The sequence below is a fragment of the Amblyomma mixtum genome, chromosome 2 (assembly GCF_055824585.1).
Source record: "Amblyomma mixtum isolate Tamu chromosome 2, ASM5582458v1, whole genome shotgun sequence".
In the NCBI taxonomy this organism is placed as follows: Eukaryota; Metazoa; Arthropoda; class Arachnida; order Ixodida; family Ixodidae; genus Amblyomma; species Amblyomma mixtum.
Window position 1 is genome coordinate 40,329,859 of NC_143013.1, and position 17,562 is coordinate 40,347,420.

General features: G+C 47.2%; 4 protein-coding genes across 10 annotated transcripts in view; 3 read left to right on the forward strand and 1 right to left on the reverse strand.

Moving 5' to 3' along the window:
* Nucleotides 1–1,451, reverse strand: part of Itpr (Inositol 1,4,5,-trisphosphate receptor) — a 78,260-nt gene extending 76,809 nt beyond the window's left edge. For all 7 annotated transcript variants that reach the window (XM_089571251.1, XM_089571254.1, XM_089571252.1 and 4 more), the window contains exons 1-3: nt 871–1,451; nt 716–786; nt 497–612 (exon numbers count right to left, since the gene is read on the reverse strand). In XM_089571251.1, coding sequence (XP_089427377.1) covers nt 497–612; nt 716–786; nt 871–968 — 285 coding nt within the window. In that variant the 5' untranslated portion in view covers nt 969–1,451. The remainder of the gene's footprint in view (nt 1–496; nt 613–715; nt 787–870) is intronic.
* A 246-nt stretch (nt 1,452–1,697) lies between these two features.
* Nucleotides 1,698–7,453, forward strand: PQBP1 (poly-glutamine tract binding protein 1). Its single transcript, XM_089571289.1, has 7 exons — nt 1,698–1,886; nt 2,814–3,075; nt 4,424–4,524; nt 4,609–4,652; nt 5,655–5,763; nt 6,312–6,375; nt 7,241–7,453. Exons 1-7 carry the CDS (start codon nt 1,808–1,810, stop codon nt 7,407–7,409), a joined length of 828 nt encoding a protein of 275 aa, XP_089427415.1. The 5' UTR covers nt 1,698–1,807; the 3' UTR covers nt 7,410–7,453.
* Nucleotides 7,454–7,998: 545 nt separating this feature from the next.
* On the forward strand, nt 7,999–9,427 carry LOC149359081 (serine protease 33-like). Its single transcript, XM_089571288.1, has one exon. The coding sequence runs from the start codon at nt 8,372–8,374 to the stop codon at nt 9,368–9,370; it is 999 nt and encodes a 332-aa protein (XP_089427414.1). The 5' UTR covers nt 7,999–8,371; the 3' UTR covers nt 9,371–9,427.
* A 1,798-nt stretch (nt 9,428–11,225) lies between these two features.
* Nucleotides 11,226–14,809, forward strand: LOC149359082 (uncharacterized). Its single transcript, XM_089571290.1, has one exon. The coding sequence runs from the start codon at nt 12,000–12,002 to the stop codon at nt 12,768–12,770; it is 771 nt and encodes a 256-aa protein (XP_089427416.1). The 5' UTR covers nt 11,226–11,999; the 3' UTR covers nt 12,771–14,809.
* Nucleotides 14,810–17,562: the final 2,753 nt, after the last annotated feature.

A 17,562-nucleotide genomic window follows, 5' to 3' on the forward strand; every position in this document is an offset into this window, starting at 1 on the left:
TGACACTTGTGACCTGCTGTTATAGTCACGTACTCTTCTAATTTCTAGTTCAATGGCAGCTTTCTTTATCACAATATTATTCATAGCAGCACTCATGTTACGTCTGCACTAGTTGCATGCAGCATAAGAACACCAATGAACTGTGCACCCCTTAAAAGTGAAACATCACTTTCTCCTAACACTCACCCAGCTAATTAATTATGTTGCGAGCAAAATGGTTCATCTACAGGTGATGCCATGAAGCATGTCAAATGGGGGACAGCATGGCTTATAAAAAAGTACGCTTTTATCACTCTCCGATCGAGAGAGACCACGCAAATTATTAATTCTGCGTGCGAAAAAAGTAAAGAAAATATATAAAAATCACAGCTTGTAAAATGTCGAAAAGCGACCATGAAAACATGCAGAGAAAATGAAGATTCTACACCATTAAACGTTAGCGGCTTATTCTCCACGCCAATATTTGGAACCTATCAGATGAGAAAGCACAGCTCACATGCAGTTTTTTCAGCAGCACGGCATCTGTTGCGCTGGAAGCACTCTGCTTGGCTGCCTTCCAGAACTGCTTCTGGGCCGAATACCGGTTCATAGGACACATCTTGAAGAGGCAATCTGAAAGGACCGAAAAATGTTGCTTCCAACACTACTAAACAAAATGCGCGATAGACTTGTTTATTTTCGTTTTATGAACAAATCTATTAATTTCCCATCTAACCTCGAAACTTTTTTGGCGGGTTGGCGAGATCCCCAGCCTCCGGTTGCACGACGCAACGGTCATCGACCAGACTGCGAGCAAAAAGGACAGAGTTTGCTAGTAAATCAAGCCACTCTCATTTGTTGCGGAACCGCATACGAGGCACAAAAACTCACCCTAGCGTGCACAGGAAACCGGAGACGGTGCCCTCGGCGTAGAGGGAAACAATGTCTCCGATGTGCAGTAGGCTCGACGTGCCGATCATGTCGCACATTTTCGGTGTGTTTGCCCGTACGCTGCACAAGTGAATAAGCAGTTGATTCAAGCCTGGGCGGCTTGGTCTGCTTTTTCCGCTGGACGGGCTACATCAAGGCCAACAGCTAGCGGGCGTTGCCGAACTTCTACGACGTCTCGAAGAGGGCCTTCGCTTCCACTGCCGTTCTCAGCGAATTATCCAGCGTTAAGAGTCAGCAAGCAGTACGCTCCGGAGAACCAGAGCCACACCTCCCATCGAAACTTCGCACGGCTGGCGAGCAAGTGTGCACAGGATCGGAAGGAAGAGCGAGCAGGCTGTGCACAGGAATGCAAGTCAGAGCCACGGCATATCTACGACACCCGCAATCCAGCTGGACACTCGGTTTGGTTTTTGTGGGAGGCTAACACTCTTTTTTGACGTCTCACTGATGGAGATGCCAGGCCGACACCGGGCCCGTAAATCTTCCGCAGCTGAACTCGAGCTCAAATACGCTTGGCTTGATTTGGCTACTTTAGGCTGCTTTTGACTGCACTAAATCTCACCGCTATATGATTGTTTTTGTTTTGGTTAGATTGCTAATTAAACCGAAATAGTTTTATTTACGGAAGTAATATACCGTAATATTGTAAATACTGGCTCGCGCTAAGGTCGAGAGTGACGAAGTTTATAGCTGTGCTGCAACGCTCTACGCCTGTGACCAAGAAGGTTTGCCTGCAACCATCCCCGACCATAGCAGCGACAGCGGTACTTTCTAGTTTCATGCCGCGCGATCACTGTGCCGGTGGGTGCAAACTGCTGGGCGCTTGTAGTACCTGCGCCGCTTTCTGGTGTGTGTTTTTTGGTAGAGGTTGTGCGCAATGCCTCTTCCGCCAGCTCTTCTAGCCAGGTTGAAAAAGCGGGGAATTGTTAAAGTCGCCGATGCTGAACCATCAGCAGGTGAGTGCCCAGCACGTTTCGACTTGCTTCAGCTGTTGTGCAGAGCATTCACCTGCTCCAAATTTCACAACAAACAAAATCGGTTTTTCTTTCAGATGTCATGAAAACTGAGTAGCATGATAGTGCGACAGCGAACCTCATTTGAGACGAGCTGACGTTGAAATAGGTTTGCGTGATGTGCGGCGTTTTCCGCGAAGTAGTGAACAAAATCTTTTCAATTTTTTATAGTCTCTTGTTGCGTAGTTAATTTTTCCAGTTTCACCTATAATACCGTTGTTTCTAATGGCAAGTGCAATAGAAAACCGTAGGCCCAACTTCACATCTGCCGAGAGAAAAGTGTCCGATTATTGCAAATGACACCGGCACCTTCTGTCATCACATTCAATACAGTAGTTGAGTGTTTGCTTTAGGTTCTAAAAACTAAAGTTGAAGTAAAGCTGTAGCGATCTGAAAAAGCCCTCCGCGGCGCTTCCTAAACGGATGTCTCTTCTGTAATCATTTTGTATTATGTATTGTTTTGATATTTTTAGTTGCAGCATTATTTTTACTCTTGCAGAAATATTTTCTTGGCCCCTCGTTTCACTAAAACCTTATATCATATAACCTGCCTAACTTGACCATGATTGGGGAGTTACACGTCCTGTAAACATTTGTCTCTTGGCATGTTTTTTGTGGCACTTGACAGATCTTGCTACCGACATAGCCTGCGACAGTTGATGTTTCACTGTATTGCGAGAATTGCTCCTTTAGGCACACGCACACTGCTAAGCACATTGTCATGTGTTTGTTTCTCACTGTTGTGTATCATCTAGTGTTTTCTTGCAGCATAATGGCAACGTGACTAATTGTAGATAATTAGCTTAGTAACACCTTCTTGTCCACTTATCATGCTACCATGAAAAATGTTTGGTTTGGCTGTCTACATAGCTGACCAGCCTGAGGAAGAGGTCATTGCTGAGGACTATGATGACGTCAGCCGGCCAGCGGGTGGTGGCGAGTTGCAAGTGGGTGGACCTGTTCCTGGGTGTCCAAACAAGTGGAACCTATACCATGAGTGCGGCCCGTTCTGCCGTCAGCACTGGGGAGCTGGCAAGCTGAAAGAATCACCCCGCACAGAGCGCAAGCGTTTGCACATGCTGCGCAAGTATCCCCTGCCAGAGGGCTGGAGTGAACTCTACGATCCTGGGACGTATGTACCAGCCAGCCTATAACTGTTCTGAACTTGGGTATGTTTGTAAAGTTTGTTGCTGCTGCTACGCACCGGAGAACTTGTCTGCAGTCTTATGCACCTCTAGAATAATCATTTTTCACCATATCTATCTTTTACCTTGTCATCAATTAATTGTCTCAAAAAAGAAGAATTCATCGAACATGTGACAAAAACTAGATGTACTCACTAGACACTGACAGAATTTCATGTCTGCCTCACTCTGTTGTCCACAACTCTCTGGCAGTTTTCCACCAAGCATTAATTACACTAAACATAAGGGCAAGTTTACGTGTTATCTAGCTTTGAACTGCTGTCTGAGAGCCTCCTGTTTTGGTTTGGTGAGTAAATTAATTATGCATTTTCGAGCTGAGTTACATGCAGTTTTTTTTTATTATTTTTTGACATGCACTATCATTTCTAGTACAGTAGGGTGGGGTAAGGAAGTATGAGGAGGAGACAGTGGCAGTCCCAGAGTTTGGTTCAGGGGGGAACTTCTATATATATATATATAGAGAGAGAGAGAGAGACATTGATTTTTATTTACATTTTATTTTTACAACAATTTTTGTGCGCTTTGACGCTTTGTTATTGAAAAATAAATGGGGAAGAGTATAGATGTTATACCATAACTCATGCTTTGAATGTTAACAGTTACGTGAGCAATATTCATTTCGATACCAGGGGAAAACATGGCGTCGGCTGAGATATCCCGCCACGATGTGTCTGGGAAGGTCAAAGCACCTGCCCAGGCATTTCATGAGCGGGGTTAGTGGCTTATTACTCAGTTCAGGGAAGGGGCTTAGTTCCGCCCTCGGTCCCCTCCAACAAGGCGGCTCATCGGCGCTCCTTGTCAAGCCAACAGAAAAGATGATCCCCTCGCTGGCGTCGCTGTGTCCCATGGTGGGATAAAGACGTGAATGGGTGGCTCCTTGCCGCCCCGACGAGGTTGCTGGCCACTGCAACCGCAGGTGAATGGCGTGGGGAGGGGGGATTCTGCTGGTATTACTACCAACCTGTAGACATAGAATTGTGTGATATAAGACAGCCACTAACACGGTGAACATACAAAGTATGGGACTGCTTGATGCATCACAGACGAAAAAGCTTTCCATTTCTACGTCAAATATCACATCTCTCCCTATGGAGAAGGGTGAGCTTGGTGTATGAGGCACACAAACTCTGACCCCCCCTCCCCCCTTCCCCAGTATAAGTGCGTGAGCTGTGGGAAACCTCTCATCACTGGAACACTGCCAGATAGTGCATGGATACAAGCATAGGATGATCTCAGTGTTGAAATCTTCTGTGCGACTGTTGGACACATGTGCAGTGGAAGGCACTATTACTGGAGGCAAGGCAGTGAGGATGTCTCATGGATGCCACCCCGGCACCCCAGGGCAAAGATTTCGTTGCCTGCTGAGAAGCTCCGAGGTATGCTTTTTCTTTGTAGAAGCTGGCAGCTTCTGTGAGCACAGATACTGGATTTTGTGTTGTTTTTGCTGCGGCTTTTTACAGAGCTTATATCTGACGCTGATGATGGTCAAGAATTGGACAGTGCTGTGAGTAACCATTGTGTCTTTACATCCTTTTAGAAAGTTACTAAATGTAAAGTAACGTTGTAATGTTAAACAGTTTGTCAAAAAGGTAATAGTCTACAATAGATAGTGAGTTACTGGAAGCTTTGATGGGGTACACCTGTCTGGGCCAAGTAGTGACTACGGATCTGAATCATCAGAAGAAAATTGCTGTTAGAGTAAGAATATATTAAAAGGATGGATTGGAATAAGATGAGTTGGCAGGCAGTCTCACAGGCCATGAACAGTGCCTTACCAATGACTCTCGAGCCTCAAGGTGGAGAGGCTCTCAGTTGATGTATGCTACCAGTAATCACCCTGTGGGGTCAGGCAGATGAAAATGCAAAATATTTGTCTAGTGAGCTATCGGAAGGAAAATGATAGGGCTTACATTATGCGGCAGATAGAGAGTAGCATAAATGGGGGAATAAATGTGAGTTCATGATATTCTAGTTCAAATTAAAAGGGAATGGACATGTTTAAAGTCTGTTTAAAGGTAGTTGTGAAAGACCTTGCTGGCCTTGACCTTGAGAAGCTTGCTCATGATCCTGTAAATGTAGGGGGCGTTTGCTACAGTGGTCCTAGGACGTGAGTATAATGAGACGAAATCTCGCAGCTACTGAAAACAAGCAGGTGTAGGGTTATGATGTGGGCTAGCCTAAACTTGGCAGGTTGCTGCTCATGAAATAGTGATAAAAGTTATTGAACATCAGGGAGTTCACTTGTTTAAGGTTTTGCATATGATAAATGGAAAATTTTGACAAAGCCTTTGGATATTTTAAAAGTTTTCAGTTTGTGGAAGCAGACACATGAAATATAGTTTAACGCTTGCGACATACAAAAATTTAAACAAATTTCAACATACAAATGTTGAAATTTTAGTGTAGTTCCTGTGGTATAGCATGCTGTCCTAGAGGGCAGCTGTTTTTGGCTGTGGTTACATGGCTCCTTTCAGATGAGGCATACTGCACTCTGCCTTTTTAATAGGGCTCCGAAGAAGATATGCTAGACGATGACGATGTCCCGCTCCCACCCCGGCGCTCTCGTGAATCTGCAAGCTCTAAAGGGTCATCCCATGGCAACTCGGACCGTCGCGGTGAGTGGTGGAAGCACTGTTAGAGCGAAAGCTCTAATTCACGACCAAAGCTGCAAAATCCGGGCAGTCGCTGAAGCCTTGACCTTTACCTTGAAAGAATGAGTGAACAAATAAATAAATAACTGAATAAACATTGCCGCGACTGGGATTCAAACCCAGGCGGCATGAACAGATCAGCTTCACTGGCCACTGCACGAGGGCGCCATGCTATTGCCGCAGCTGATCACGCCCCGTGTTAAACTGCAACACACTGTTGCACATCGTTGTCGTCATCAATTTCCATCTGCAGCGCGAACAAATCAGATCAGCTTAACCTCGATCAGAGCTTAACCTGAGTCTGATATCATCGCCAGACATGCTGACGACCCAGCAAAGCAAAACCATGAGCCAATCAGGCTAAATGCATGCTTTCACACATCTGCTCAGTCTAACTACATTAAAACCTTGCCATTTTTATAGATGCTTTATCTGTCTTCGCTGGAGGAAGCGCCTGAAGTAATTTTATGGCTAGTTTGCATGTGCACATATATATGGCTTTATGTTTCTAGGAGACCGTACGCGGAGCAACGACCTGGACCCAATGGATCCGGCTGCATACTCGGATGTTCCTCGGTATGAGATCAACCATCAGTTCTTTCCACATTTCTCTTTGATGGAGCTGGGTCACCATGGATTCAGCTGCAGTAATTTATGCTTTTATCTTAAAGCTCCACCGGGCATTACTTAAGGGAGTTGTGAAACACAGGAGGGGAGCACAAAAATGTCATACAAGGTAGTTTGTTGAGATTGTGCCCTCTGGTGTAAAGTGATCTAGGTAGGCTTGCAAGTAGGTGCCCTCTGGGAGACATGCAGTATGCCTATCACTGTGGCTGCCTCACCCAAGGTGGATGGCAGAACATGAGAACTATGTGACCAAGGTACTATAATGGGATACAACTTAAGTCTGCAGTGAAGCTCCGCCCACATTCAGCCTTCGTGCACAGAACTCCTCCACGACGAAAAAGTAGTTCACTGCTTAAACACTTCTTGTTACGTAAACAAGAAGCCTATCACAAGAAAAAAATTATGAGCTCTAGAATTTTGATACATCGATTGTTTGATACAGTCAAACATTAAAAAGCTGGTTTCGTTTACAGTTGCAATTGGCCAGTGGAGTAATACAGGACGCCGCGGCCCAGTGTTAGCAACTGCTGTTTTTTTAAGTTGTATCCTACTATAGCAGTAGAACAAACACAAATGGGAACGTGTGGGTCTGGGCAGAGTGCATGGCTACACACTCTTGTGGGCTGAAATTGACCTATCATGGACATATCAGAGACTTGTCCCAGAGATGTTTGTAGTAATTCTTTCCTGCATGCAAAAGGCCTCTTTTCTGTTTTGGTTTGTGCAGGAAAATAACACACACACATACTCTTTTGTCATTGGCCTGGATAACTAAATGTAACTAAAAGTGTGCCTTTTGTGCATGTTCATTCAGTGGCAAGTGGTCTACAGGCCTGGAGAAGAGCAATGAAGCCAAGACAGGTGCCGACACGACTGCGAGTGGGCCACTCTACCAGATGCGCCCATACCCTAGTCCTGGAGCTGTCCTTCGCCTTAATGCTGGCAACCGTCGGCAGCAGTCTGATGATGAAGATGATGATTAACTGGCAGATTGATGAACATTGTGCTTTTCTTTTTAATCACCTTAGCCACTGCGTCGTTTCTTTGTCAAAAAAGCCAAGTCCATTACATTTGTATCTTTTCATTAACTCCAGATTCAGTTTATGTTTTCTTTGCCTCTGAGATAGAATAATTCTGTGTTAGGGTCTTTGCAGTCTGTGTAGTTTGCCTAATTTCACAAGGGCACTGATAATCATTAATATGACCAGCTGCAAAGCATTGAATTTGTGGTTAGTACTTATTGACAGCCATGGATTCGTAAAAGATAACACGAAAGAATGTTGAAAGGTCATCCTGTCAAAGAGGCAGTGTGAAAAGTTGGCATGTTGGTAGAGGTTCATGTCTGGTTTGTTTTGTGCTACTTTACCCGACATGTCAAAGAGGATCCCCTTCGAACTCTAATAAAAGCTGTCAGAATAAGCTGGTGTTGCGGATGAAGAAATGATCGAGCCAAATGGCTCAACCAGACAAAAAGGACTAATTAAGTGGGAGGATCATTCTTTGTTGGCTGTTATTTAGCAGTGCATTTTCCATGATGGTAAATAACTCTTGAAAACGCAGATAAACTTCATTTAGACTTGTTCGACCGTAGTCGTTTGCAAGCATTCAGACTGGACTCAGAAGTACTGCATCTTACAACAGAAGAGAGAGAAACAGTTTGCACTCTCGACCAAACACCCATGGCAGAACGGGAGCACGTTCGAACGCGCACGCCGGAGCGCGACGAGGACCGCACGCGGCGTCCAAGTTCTGCCTTATCACCGCGTTGTAGAGTGGGCATCGCCGCTGCGTCCCGACTCTGCAGGCGCCGCGCTCGCATAAAAATGCACCGCGGCGCACATCCGCTGGAGGTCGTCGTTAAAAACGTGTGTTCGACCGAAGCAAAGCTGCTTTTGCGATCGAGGTCAACCAGCGGCGGGCGTGACGAGTCTTGCGGGCGGTCGTCATGCTCGCCGTGCTTCTCGCCGCCCTGCTGGGGGCCGCAGCGTCGCCCGCGGAGCTGCCCTGGTCGCGGGTGGGGCCCGGCGTCTCCGCAGAGGGCTGCGACCCGGCGCCCGGCTCGGCCGACCGCTTCTACTGGCTGCGCGACGGCCGGCGTTTGACGTCGCCAGTGCCCGACCGGTTCTGGGAGCCCGGCGCCTACGTGTGCGTGCGCGAGGGCAACCGGACGGTCAGCCTGCAGCGGGCCTTGCTCGTCGCCGAGGAGGTCGGAGTGTGCTTCGCGAGCGACCGGGCTGCGCCGAGCCGTCGCCGCCGCGTGGCGGACGGCGTCCGCGCACGGGACGCACCCTGGGTGGCACAGCTCTTGGTGGCGGGGCGCTTTCTGTGCGGCAGCAGCCTGGTAGGCCAGCGCTGGGCCCTCACGGCTGCCCACTGTCTGCCCGAGGGCAACGACACCGCCCTGGCTCTGGCGCTTGGGGCGACGCGGCAGAACGGGCCGCGGGTCGGCGTGCTGCGCGCGCTGCCGCACCCGGGCTACGTGCGTGGCTCCCCGTCGCGCGAGCACGACGTCGCCCTGCTGCTGCTGGAGCGACCCCGGCGGCGGCAGCTCTCCGTGGCCTGCCTCCCGCCAGCCGAGGGTTACTTGGAGAGCTTCTCGCAGGGCGTGCTCTTCGGCTGGGGCCGCGTCGGGCCCCGGGGTGGCCCCGCGCTCCGGCTGCAGGAGGCCTCGCTGCCCATCGTCGCGAGTCGCGAGCGCTGCGAGGCGGCCGTGGAGAACGTGGCGCCGACGGCCTTCTGCGCGGGATTCGGCGAGGCATACCGCGCGGACGCCTGCGAGGGGGACAGCGGGGGCCCGCTCGTCGGCTTCGTGGACGAGCGCCCTGTCCTGCTGGGCGTCGTCAGCTGGGGCCACGCGTGCGCCCGGCCCTTCACTTTCGGCGTGTACACGCGCGTGGACAGTTACCTGGACTGGATTCGCGGGCACGTACTGAGCGCGGTCTGACCGCTGCCGCCTATGTTTCACCCTTCAGAGCAAATAAAAGTGCACGTGTAGGAAGAATTGGTCCGATCGAGTGGCGCGCCGCGCGAGAGTGGCCGGGGCCGTTGTGAGGACGTGCTCTTGCAGGCGAGCGAATTCTTTCCTTCTGCAGCCGGTTGATCTTTGTGTGGGCCCCGCGAATGTGTGCGGCCCACGTTGTTGTTATTGTGACTGAGAGAAGGACGAAAAGGAAATTGCACGGGCCTGCCTACTGGCTTGAGCCAAGCCACCACCGCTGCCACGTGCAGATAGAGAGGAAAGAGAAAAAGGAAAGAAAAGACGCGCGTCGCAGCAACAACTGCGTCCGCCGGAGCGGACGCTGCTGAAAACGCAGATAAGTGGCCGAAGCCGCGCTCGCCGAAGCGAGAACAGATACGCCACGCGCGACACAAGAATGAAAGACGCTGTAGTGTTTGCGGTTACTTGGAGGAACATTGTTAAAAAACTGTGCGAAAGAACGTGGACAAGAGGGAACACAGGAGACGGGACGGGTGCTCCACATATTTCGCGCTGTGTTTTCCGTAAATTGGCAATTATGCATTAATTCCCAAAAAATCAAATCATTAATTAGTGCAAATAAAAATCCTGACGATTTAGGCTTAGGTTTTGGAGCCGCGTGTATTAGAAAAGCGCAGAAGAAACCGCGAACTGCGGTATTTTGGTGTCAAAAATTGAAAATTGGTCTTTGAGGAAAAGAAATGACGCAGTTCCGACGTTTTCTTTCCTGCTGTGCAGCTATGGCGTGATAGTCTTTAATGGACACCATATGGCGGTCTCTCTCTCTCCTACTATCTGATTTGGTTTGTGCTGCACGCTACGATCGAAGCGCGCCACAAACATTCGCGACAGTGGGCATTTCACCCTATAACGTTCACTTGTTTGGTTAAAAACTTTCATACTTGTCTGCTGGTTGAAAAATGTTTGAACGTGTCATCTTCATGGTTACTTTTAACTGACGCGAGGGGGCGAACCTCTCCTCCGCAGCCTTAGATGAAAACATTTGGTTAAGTATTAAATAATGCCCTGCGTCCACTTGAAACTATTCATTGGCCATCTGGAAATGGCTAATCCGTCTGGAGGTTCATGAACGCCCAGTGGTTCGCACAGGTGGGTATTTCGCATTGTCGTGGACGTCCTCAAGACATCCGTGTTTATTTTTGCTCGTGGTTACATCTCTTTATTCATTTCGCACCTTTTTGTTCGTGCTTGATTCCGCCAGAGGCATATCTGTCAAGCAGATCACAGCCTGCATTTTTTTTTTTTTTTTTGCCAGAAGAAAAAATTTTTTTTTTAAATGCTTTTGGAGGAATTCGTGCAAACATCATGCCTTTTTAAGGCTTCTGGTTTTTGGTGTTGTCCCGATTAAACGTACGAGCTTAAAAAAAAACTGCCTAAACCGGCATAAATCCGTTTGTTGCAGTGGTTTGTTAAATTCACAGTGCCAACAAATACATTCACTAAAGAAAAGGATAAAGATGTGCATGAGGGACTGTTTTCAACCAACTTGAATGCTAATCTGTTCATCAGTTAGCAGAGTGTCAAATGTTTGGTCAGCTAGATGGTTTGGAAACGTATAAGGCCTGTGGGGGTTTGACAGAGCTTAGGAGTTGCTTTTGAGTTTCGCGCTTGTTGATTCTTCCACTATCATCGAGATGGCGCCAGTCTTTTTTATCATCATCGTCATCGAATGTAGTGGTTGGAATGTACACGCAAAAAAAGAAAAAACTTTGAAAATTATAGACAACAAAACAAATTAAAAATAGTTGTTTTTCAATTGCCTACTATATACAGCTTTGACGCAGTTGGTACAGCTTGTGGGCGACTGTTCTTGACGCCTATAAATTGCGATGGTCCGCTCACCGTTACGCAATAGCTGCTGCTCAAAATTCATTCACCCGTAGATGGTATACCGAGTTTATCATGCGAAGTTTGCATGAGCGGGAGGTCTCGTGCAAAGTTGAAAGAAGGCATGGAAATTTTTACGGTGTGGATAAATTGGTTGAACCGTGGGTGGAACCAGTGGAACTGACAGCCAAAGCGGCAAAGGATTGAGGGAGGGGAATGAACGAAGGTGAAAGAGCCAATGAAAGGGTGACGGGAAAGCCAGCCGCGCTTTTGGCAGAAGAAAGATAGGCCTAATGGTTAGGAACTGTAACTATGGTTCGCTGGTTGACAGCTGAATGGGACGATGGTTGCCTGGGACGGTGTGAAGTGAATATGTGCCCTGCCTAGCGGTTACCCGCGGCCTCACTGTGCTCATACGGCTGTGCGTCGTTACCCTCGGCGCTCTGCGTGAAATGTTGGGCGAAAGTAGCTCATGTTTTCGGCTGGCGTTCGGCTCCTGACATCCGTGGCGTCCACTGACCCTGCTAACCCCTTTGCGCTGGTTTACGGAATATTTCTACGACATGAGTCGGACAATCGAAGGAAAATGCCCGGGCGCTGGTCAGTGACCGCGGCATTTTCGGGAAACGTACGTCATCTTCGGCATGGCCAAGATATAGCCATAGCGTAGGTCGTCCCCTGGCCAATAGGTGGATCTGCTCCTGGAAGGACGTTCGGGTTTCCGGAGGCGCTGAGGAATCAATGAATCATGTTTCGGGTTGTCGAGGGGCAGCAGGGAGTAACTCATATCTACCGATCATCGACCAGCGAGCTGGTATGCATCGTCAAGGAGAAATGGTCGGAGAGAGCTTCCAAGACGTCAGCGTTGCCCGCCCCGTGTCGCTCCCGCAACCTTCGGCGATCCGCTCTTGGCGCCAACAACTGCAAGCAGCCGGAGCTGAGCAAGGAGCGCTTCTTGTCGCTTCTCGAGCTACAGCCAACCAACGGTGTGTGCGCTCCGCGGGCCGTGGTGGAGCGGCTTCCCGCCGACTGCGACGACGGTGGCGAGTGGCCCGGAGCGCAGGCCGCCGTGGCGAACTACGGCAAGTACTGTGCCTCGCGAGGTCGTCTGCTGTCGCCCTGTGTGCCGTGTCCGTACCCCATCGTGTACCGTGCTGCTAGGCATCATAGGTACCTAGGTCACAGGTACAGTTTCAATAAGCGCGAGCGATGGAAGCGTGTGCGTGAACTCCGCACCGGCCTTGGCCCGCGTGCTCTGGACCTGTTGGACAGGTGCAAGGACCTGCGCATCAAGTTGCGTCGGCTGACGCCTTCCGAGGTGGCCTTGTGGACTAAAGGCCACACGCGTTTGGGCAGGACTCCCCTGCGGGAGCTACCCAGCTTCCAGCGGCCTGTGCGCTGCGTGCTTACCAACGTGAAGACGGTCGCCAAGATGGTCATGTGTAATTGTGTCGTCCGCGATCTCCGTACTCGGGACGGTGCTCGCGCGGTACCACCTTCCTCGCCGCCGTTGTTCTGAAGGCTGCACTACTTGTTGCTCACTTTTCTTCGACATTTGTGACATGTTGTCTGCCAAAGGATCACTCCGACTGTGTGGGCGAAGCGCTTTCCTGGCAGGCACCACTGGTGTTGTACCGTGTTCGTGTACTTACAAATGCTGTGTCACATCTACCATACTTCATTGCTAAGAGAAGCGTATTGTTTCAGATTAGCATGCTCACTATGCTGCCGTGATGACGGCAAAGCAGTGGCAGTGCACTTTTTGCCCGTAAGATTCCCCTTTTTTAGTTTTCACTCCATTGGCTATGCATATCCTTGCTGTTCCAATGCTTGCCACTGCCCATACCTGATTAAGGCTGGAATTCAAACTAATTGGTTGTGCATGGTGGATTGACAACAGCATCTTGACTTGTGCATTGCGTTAATCCATTGCACCCACACCTATTGTATGTGATGAACCTTTGCCATTCATGTGATGTATGCTAATGGTTAAATCAGAGAAATTGAGAACTTGGGGTTTGCTCACTGCAACCATTTCTGGCGCCAGATTTTAGAGCAAATAAAGCTATCCGTGCTAAGTTCTCGAGGGTGGGCAGAGCCTTTTGCAGGCTGACACACATTGGTGCCATATCAAGCCACCAGTCATTGTTTTGGCCGTGTGGCACTCCTCCTCATTCTGTGTACAAGCATCTTAATTCTGGTGGGAAAACATGCTTATGTTGTGGCACTCTTACTTTTCAGTAACTTTTGGCAACGAGGGAACGGCTCTGTGCCTTTTGTATGGTTAAATATTTATATTGTTCAATTTTCCTGGCATGCGAACGTATGTCAAGCTGTGACAGTGTTTTATGTTGACCTTCATTTCTGCAGGAAGCCATCATCCCTCTCAAAAGTATATTGCGCAGCATATTATGGCACGCTCAGCGGTGTTCATTGATAAGGAATTATGCGTCAGATAATGACGTCAAATGTCTGTCACTGAAGGTTCACATATGTAGGCTTCGTTGAGAAACATGCAGCCCACTTTGCAATTGGCCTGAAACATTTTTGAGGCATGCTTGGGGTCCCTGTGATTTTTTGTACATTCTGAAACTTATGTAATGCGGAAAAGTGTGTTGCAGTGTCATAGCAGCAACAACATTGCAGAAGTCTTACCAACAGATCTTGGGGAGGTACAAAGTGGACTGTATAGCTTTGACAAAGACTGTACCTAGCATATTGTTTCCCACATGTTTCTTCACAATATCTGCCGACTGTCGTTTGCTTTTGTACAGACTTTAATTTTTTAATGGCTGCTCTTAATAGTTTGAGCTGTGTTGACCTTAGACATGCACTGTTTGCATGGCGAGTCAGAAATTTCAGAGATGGTCCTTTCGTAATAAACTTTTTATGAAAAACAGTCCTTTTTTTTTAATCGGAAGAACTGCACAAGATGTCTAAACAAATAGGATTTGTTCCGTATAGTAAGTTTGTTTCACTTCATATTATATACTAAGCAGCTGTTTTAAGGTAACGTGTGAACAAGCCAAAGATATTGCTTGGACTTGAGGATTTTTTCTTTTTTCTTGAACTTTGTTGGTTATAAGAGAGGTAAAAAGACAATCACCACCTCTGTTACGTGTCCATTTTGGTTAATGTGCGTCTTGTGTGACTCTTCTCGGTGCTTCAATTCATTAGTCACAAGTGAACAGAGCTGCTCCTTATTGATCTGTCTTGGCCAGTTTGAGAATGTACACCCCACCTATGATGTTTGTTAGGTTTATGTGATGCTGTAGAATGGTGGCATCATGTAACTCACGTTTGCTATATGCGGCTGGTGTACAGCGTGTGTGTGCCAGTAGCAGCACTATTCATCATTCCTTTAACAAGCCTGCAATTGGTCCTATGTTGAAGAAATATCACAGAGAATGTCGACCTGCAGCGTACGTGTGAGAACTGCCGAGTTTACTACAAGTTTTACCCTAAGCCACTGGAACTGGAAATGTGCGTTGTTGAAAGTATAACTCCTGCAAAAGGGAGCAAAGTAAAGTATTTGCTGAAAATAAAACTTGACATTTACTTCTGTTGCCTAATGTATGATGCTTTTGTAGAGTAATCTCTATGCATGAACAGAATGTTTCATAAGGACATTATAGAGTCATCCAAATATGTGGTGCACAACAGATATCTCCTTAACTAGGATGAAAAGGAAGAGTAACGGTACACAAACTGCAAGATGCAGTGGAAAGTTGCAGTTCAGGCTATGCACGTGTCTACTGTGACCCTCAATGCATATTTTTTGTCTTTGCATTTTAATGGCACATCCAGTATTTCTGCACTGTTTCCATGTTTACAGCACCATTTACAACACAGAGGTGTCAGTTCGTACTCATTCGAGAGGTAATCCAATATTAGGCGGTTTGGATCATACGTTTGCCTGGATAATAAGTTTCCTTCACATTTTTATTTAAAAACGTTTCAAAGCGGTTTTACTATATAAGAGCAGTTATACACTGCAACTGAAAACTCCCACACTCACCTGCTGGTCAAAGGGAAAGTACGACTCATGGTCGGTTTGATGGAAATTTGTCCAGTCAAAAGCCTTGAGAGAAACATAGGTCACTGACAAAGTTAATGGGCTGAGGACATGGTCTGCTATTATGGAACAATTCTTCTACACAGGACTCTTGGCGAGGTTGGTTGGTTGGTTCATGGGGTTTAACGTCCCAAAGCGACTAAGGCTATGAGAGACGCCGTAGTGGAGGGCTCCGGAAATTTCGACCACCTGGGCTTCTTTAACGTGCACTGACATCACACAGTACATGGGCCTCTAGAATTTCTCCTCCAAAGAAATTCCAGCCGCCGCGGCCGGGATCGAACCCGCGTCTTTTGGGTCAGCAGCCGAGCACCATAACCACTGAGCCACCGCGGCAGCTCTTGGCAAGGATTGTGAGCATGAAGCGTTAACTGTCAAACTATTTAACCATTCCTTTGGCTTGGTCAATGATTGCTATCACACTGCCATTTATGGTTTCTGATCCTGGTCCATGCCATCTGTGGTCATGTGTGTCATAATAGAAAACTCAATGACATCGGCACTCAGGGCAACATGCAATCACCATCGTGTGATGCAGGATATATGCAATGGCTTTTGAAGCCATTGGTGCACAACAGTTGGTTTTGAACTAAACCGTTTCCCATAGGTAAAGTGAATGCGGCACCAAATCACTGTGCCATAGCAGTTATTTGTTTTGGCGAGTGCCAACATGCCGGTAGAGTTCCTGGCAGCACAAGGATTAAAAATCATACCTTTCGTGTACAAGGTGGAATCAATATAACTAGACCATTGCAGTTAAATTACTTCGTAGCAAACATAACAATGAAAACACTGTGCCCTCTTCATGTGAAGACCATGCAATTATTGTCACTCCTTTCCATATATGGGGAAGAAAGGCATGAAATATTTGTTAAACCTAATATCTTTACGTCAGAAAGGATACTAATTATTCTGCAGTTGTCAAAAGAACTAACCATTGAGAAAGCCCTCCTCAGAAGCCTGGGGCAATGTGGCTACAAAAAGGAAAAATGCATTCAGTGAACATTGGCATAACAGAAAACAAAAGGCATTGTGTTAAGCTAATTCCGTGGTGCTTGACTGTCCATACACAAACTACGATGCAAGGATTTCTGCTTAGTGCAGGTCATTTCTGGAAGCCATGCTGTACAAATTGATCATTTAGATGAGGCTGTAGGTCTAATACATGGCCACAGCTGCTGCATTGAAAAGCAGCAATTAATGTGCGAGATTTAAAGATACAAGAAAAAAAAACAAGCGGCTGAGATGAATCCAAGACCTCCATCATCATCTGCACCTAGTGACCCTGTGTTTACTCATTTTGCAGCTTGCAGGTGGTGAATTTTGCCTGCTTGCAGCTCTTAGCTTTTAGTGGAAGCTCTCAGCTTGTCAACTCTTGTTGCAACCAATTTAAGAGGCAGTGAAAAAAGAATCCTGCCCCAGTTTTACCGCAACAGTTCCTGAGGGATTTTCTCCGTGGTACCAATTATTGCCGATGTCAACTGTTGGAATAGGACGTTGTAACCTCAAATTCATAAAAATGCATAACTTTCAATATGTGCGCCCATCAGAATGACCCACGCGTGTCTAGACAGGAATCTATTCTGGGCGCCAGCAGGGTGCAGTAAAACTGCTGTTATCAGGAAGCATCTCTGCAGCACATGGTTAAACAGCTTCTTCATTCTTTTCTGGAGCGGATCAATAGATCAACAGGCCCGGTCAAAAAAAGTTGCTTTTTGCCAGTCATGCCCCTGCAACTGATGCATGGGCTCTTTTGACAGCTTCAAGGCTTTCAGTGCCATAGAACAACGTAAGCTGTTGACACCAGCCCATGTTGAAACCAGCCCATGAAAAACATGGGTTTCCCATGCTTTTCATGTGCGTCACTTAAGGAGTGCAGGGTACAGCATGTGCACATATAAACTATTTTTAAATCAAGTTGCTTTGGCACAATTTAAAATGGCTCAACCCCCTGCTTCGCTTCTTGGAAGACTTCTTCAGTTGTCGAGTGCAGGCAGTGAATAGACAATATGGACTAGGCTGTTGTCTTTGGTCAAAGCATAATCCAGAAATGAAAACTTATTCTAAATTTTTCTCACCTGTAAAAGCTTAGAAATTATAAGACAATAGCAGGTTTGGCTGACTTACACTGGAAATTAAAAACTTCGGGTTACACACACTTGACTGCAGTTTTAGTGGTGCAAAAAAAGTTTCTGGTCTTTTGACTAAAGAGTTAGTACTCACAAACAAGAACAAA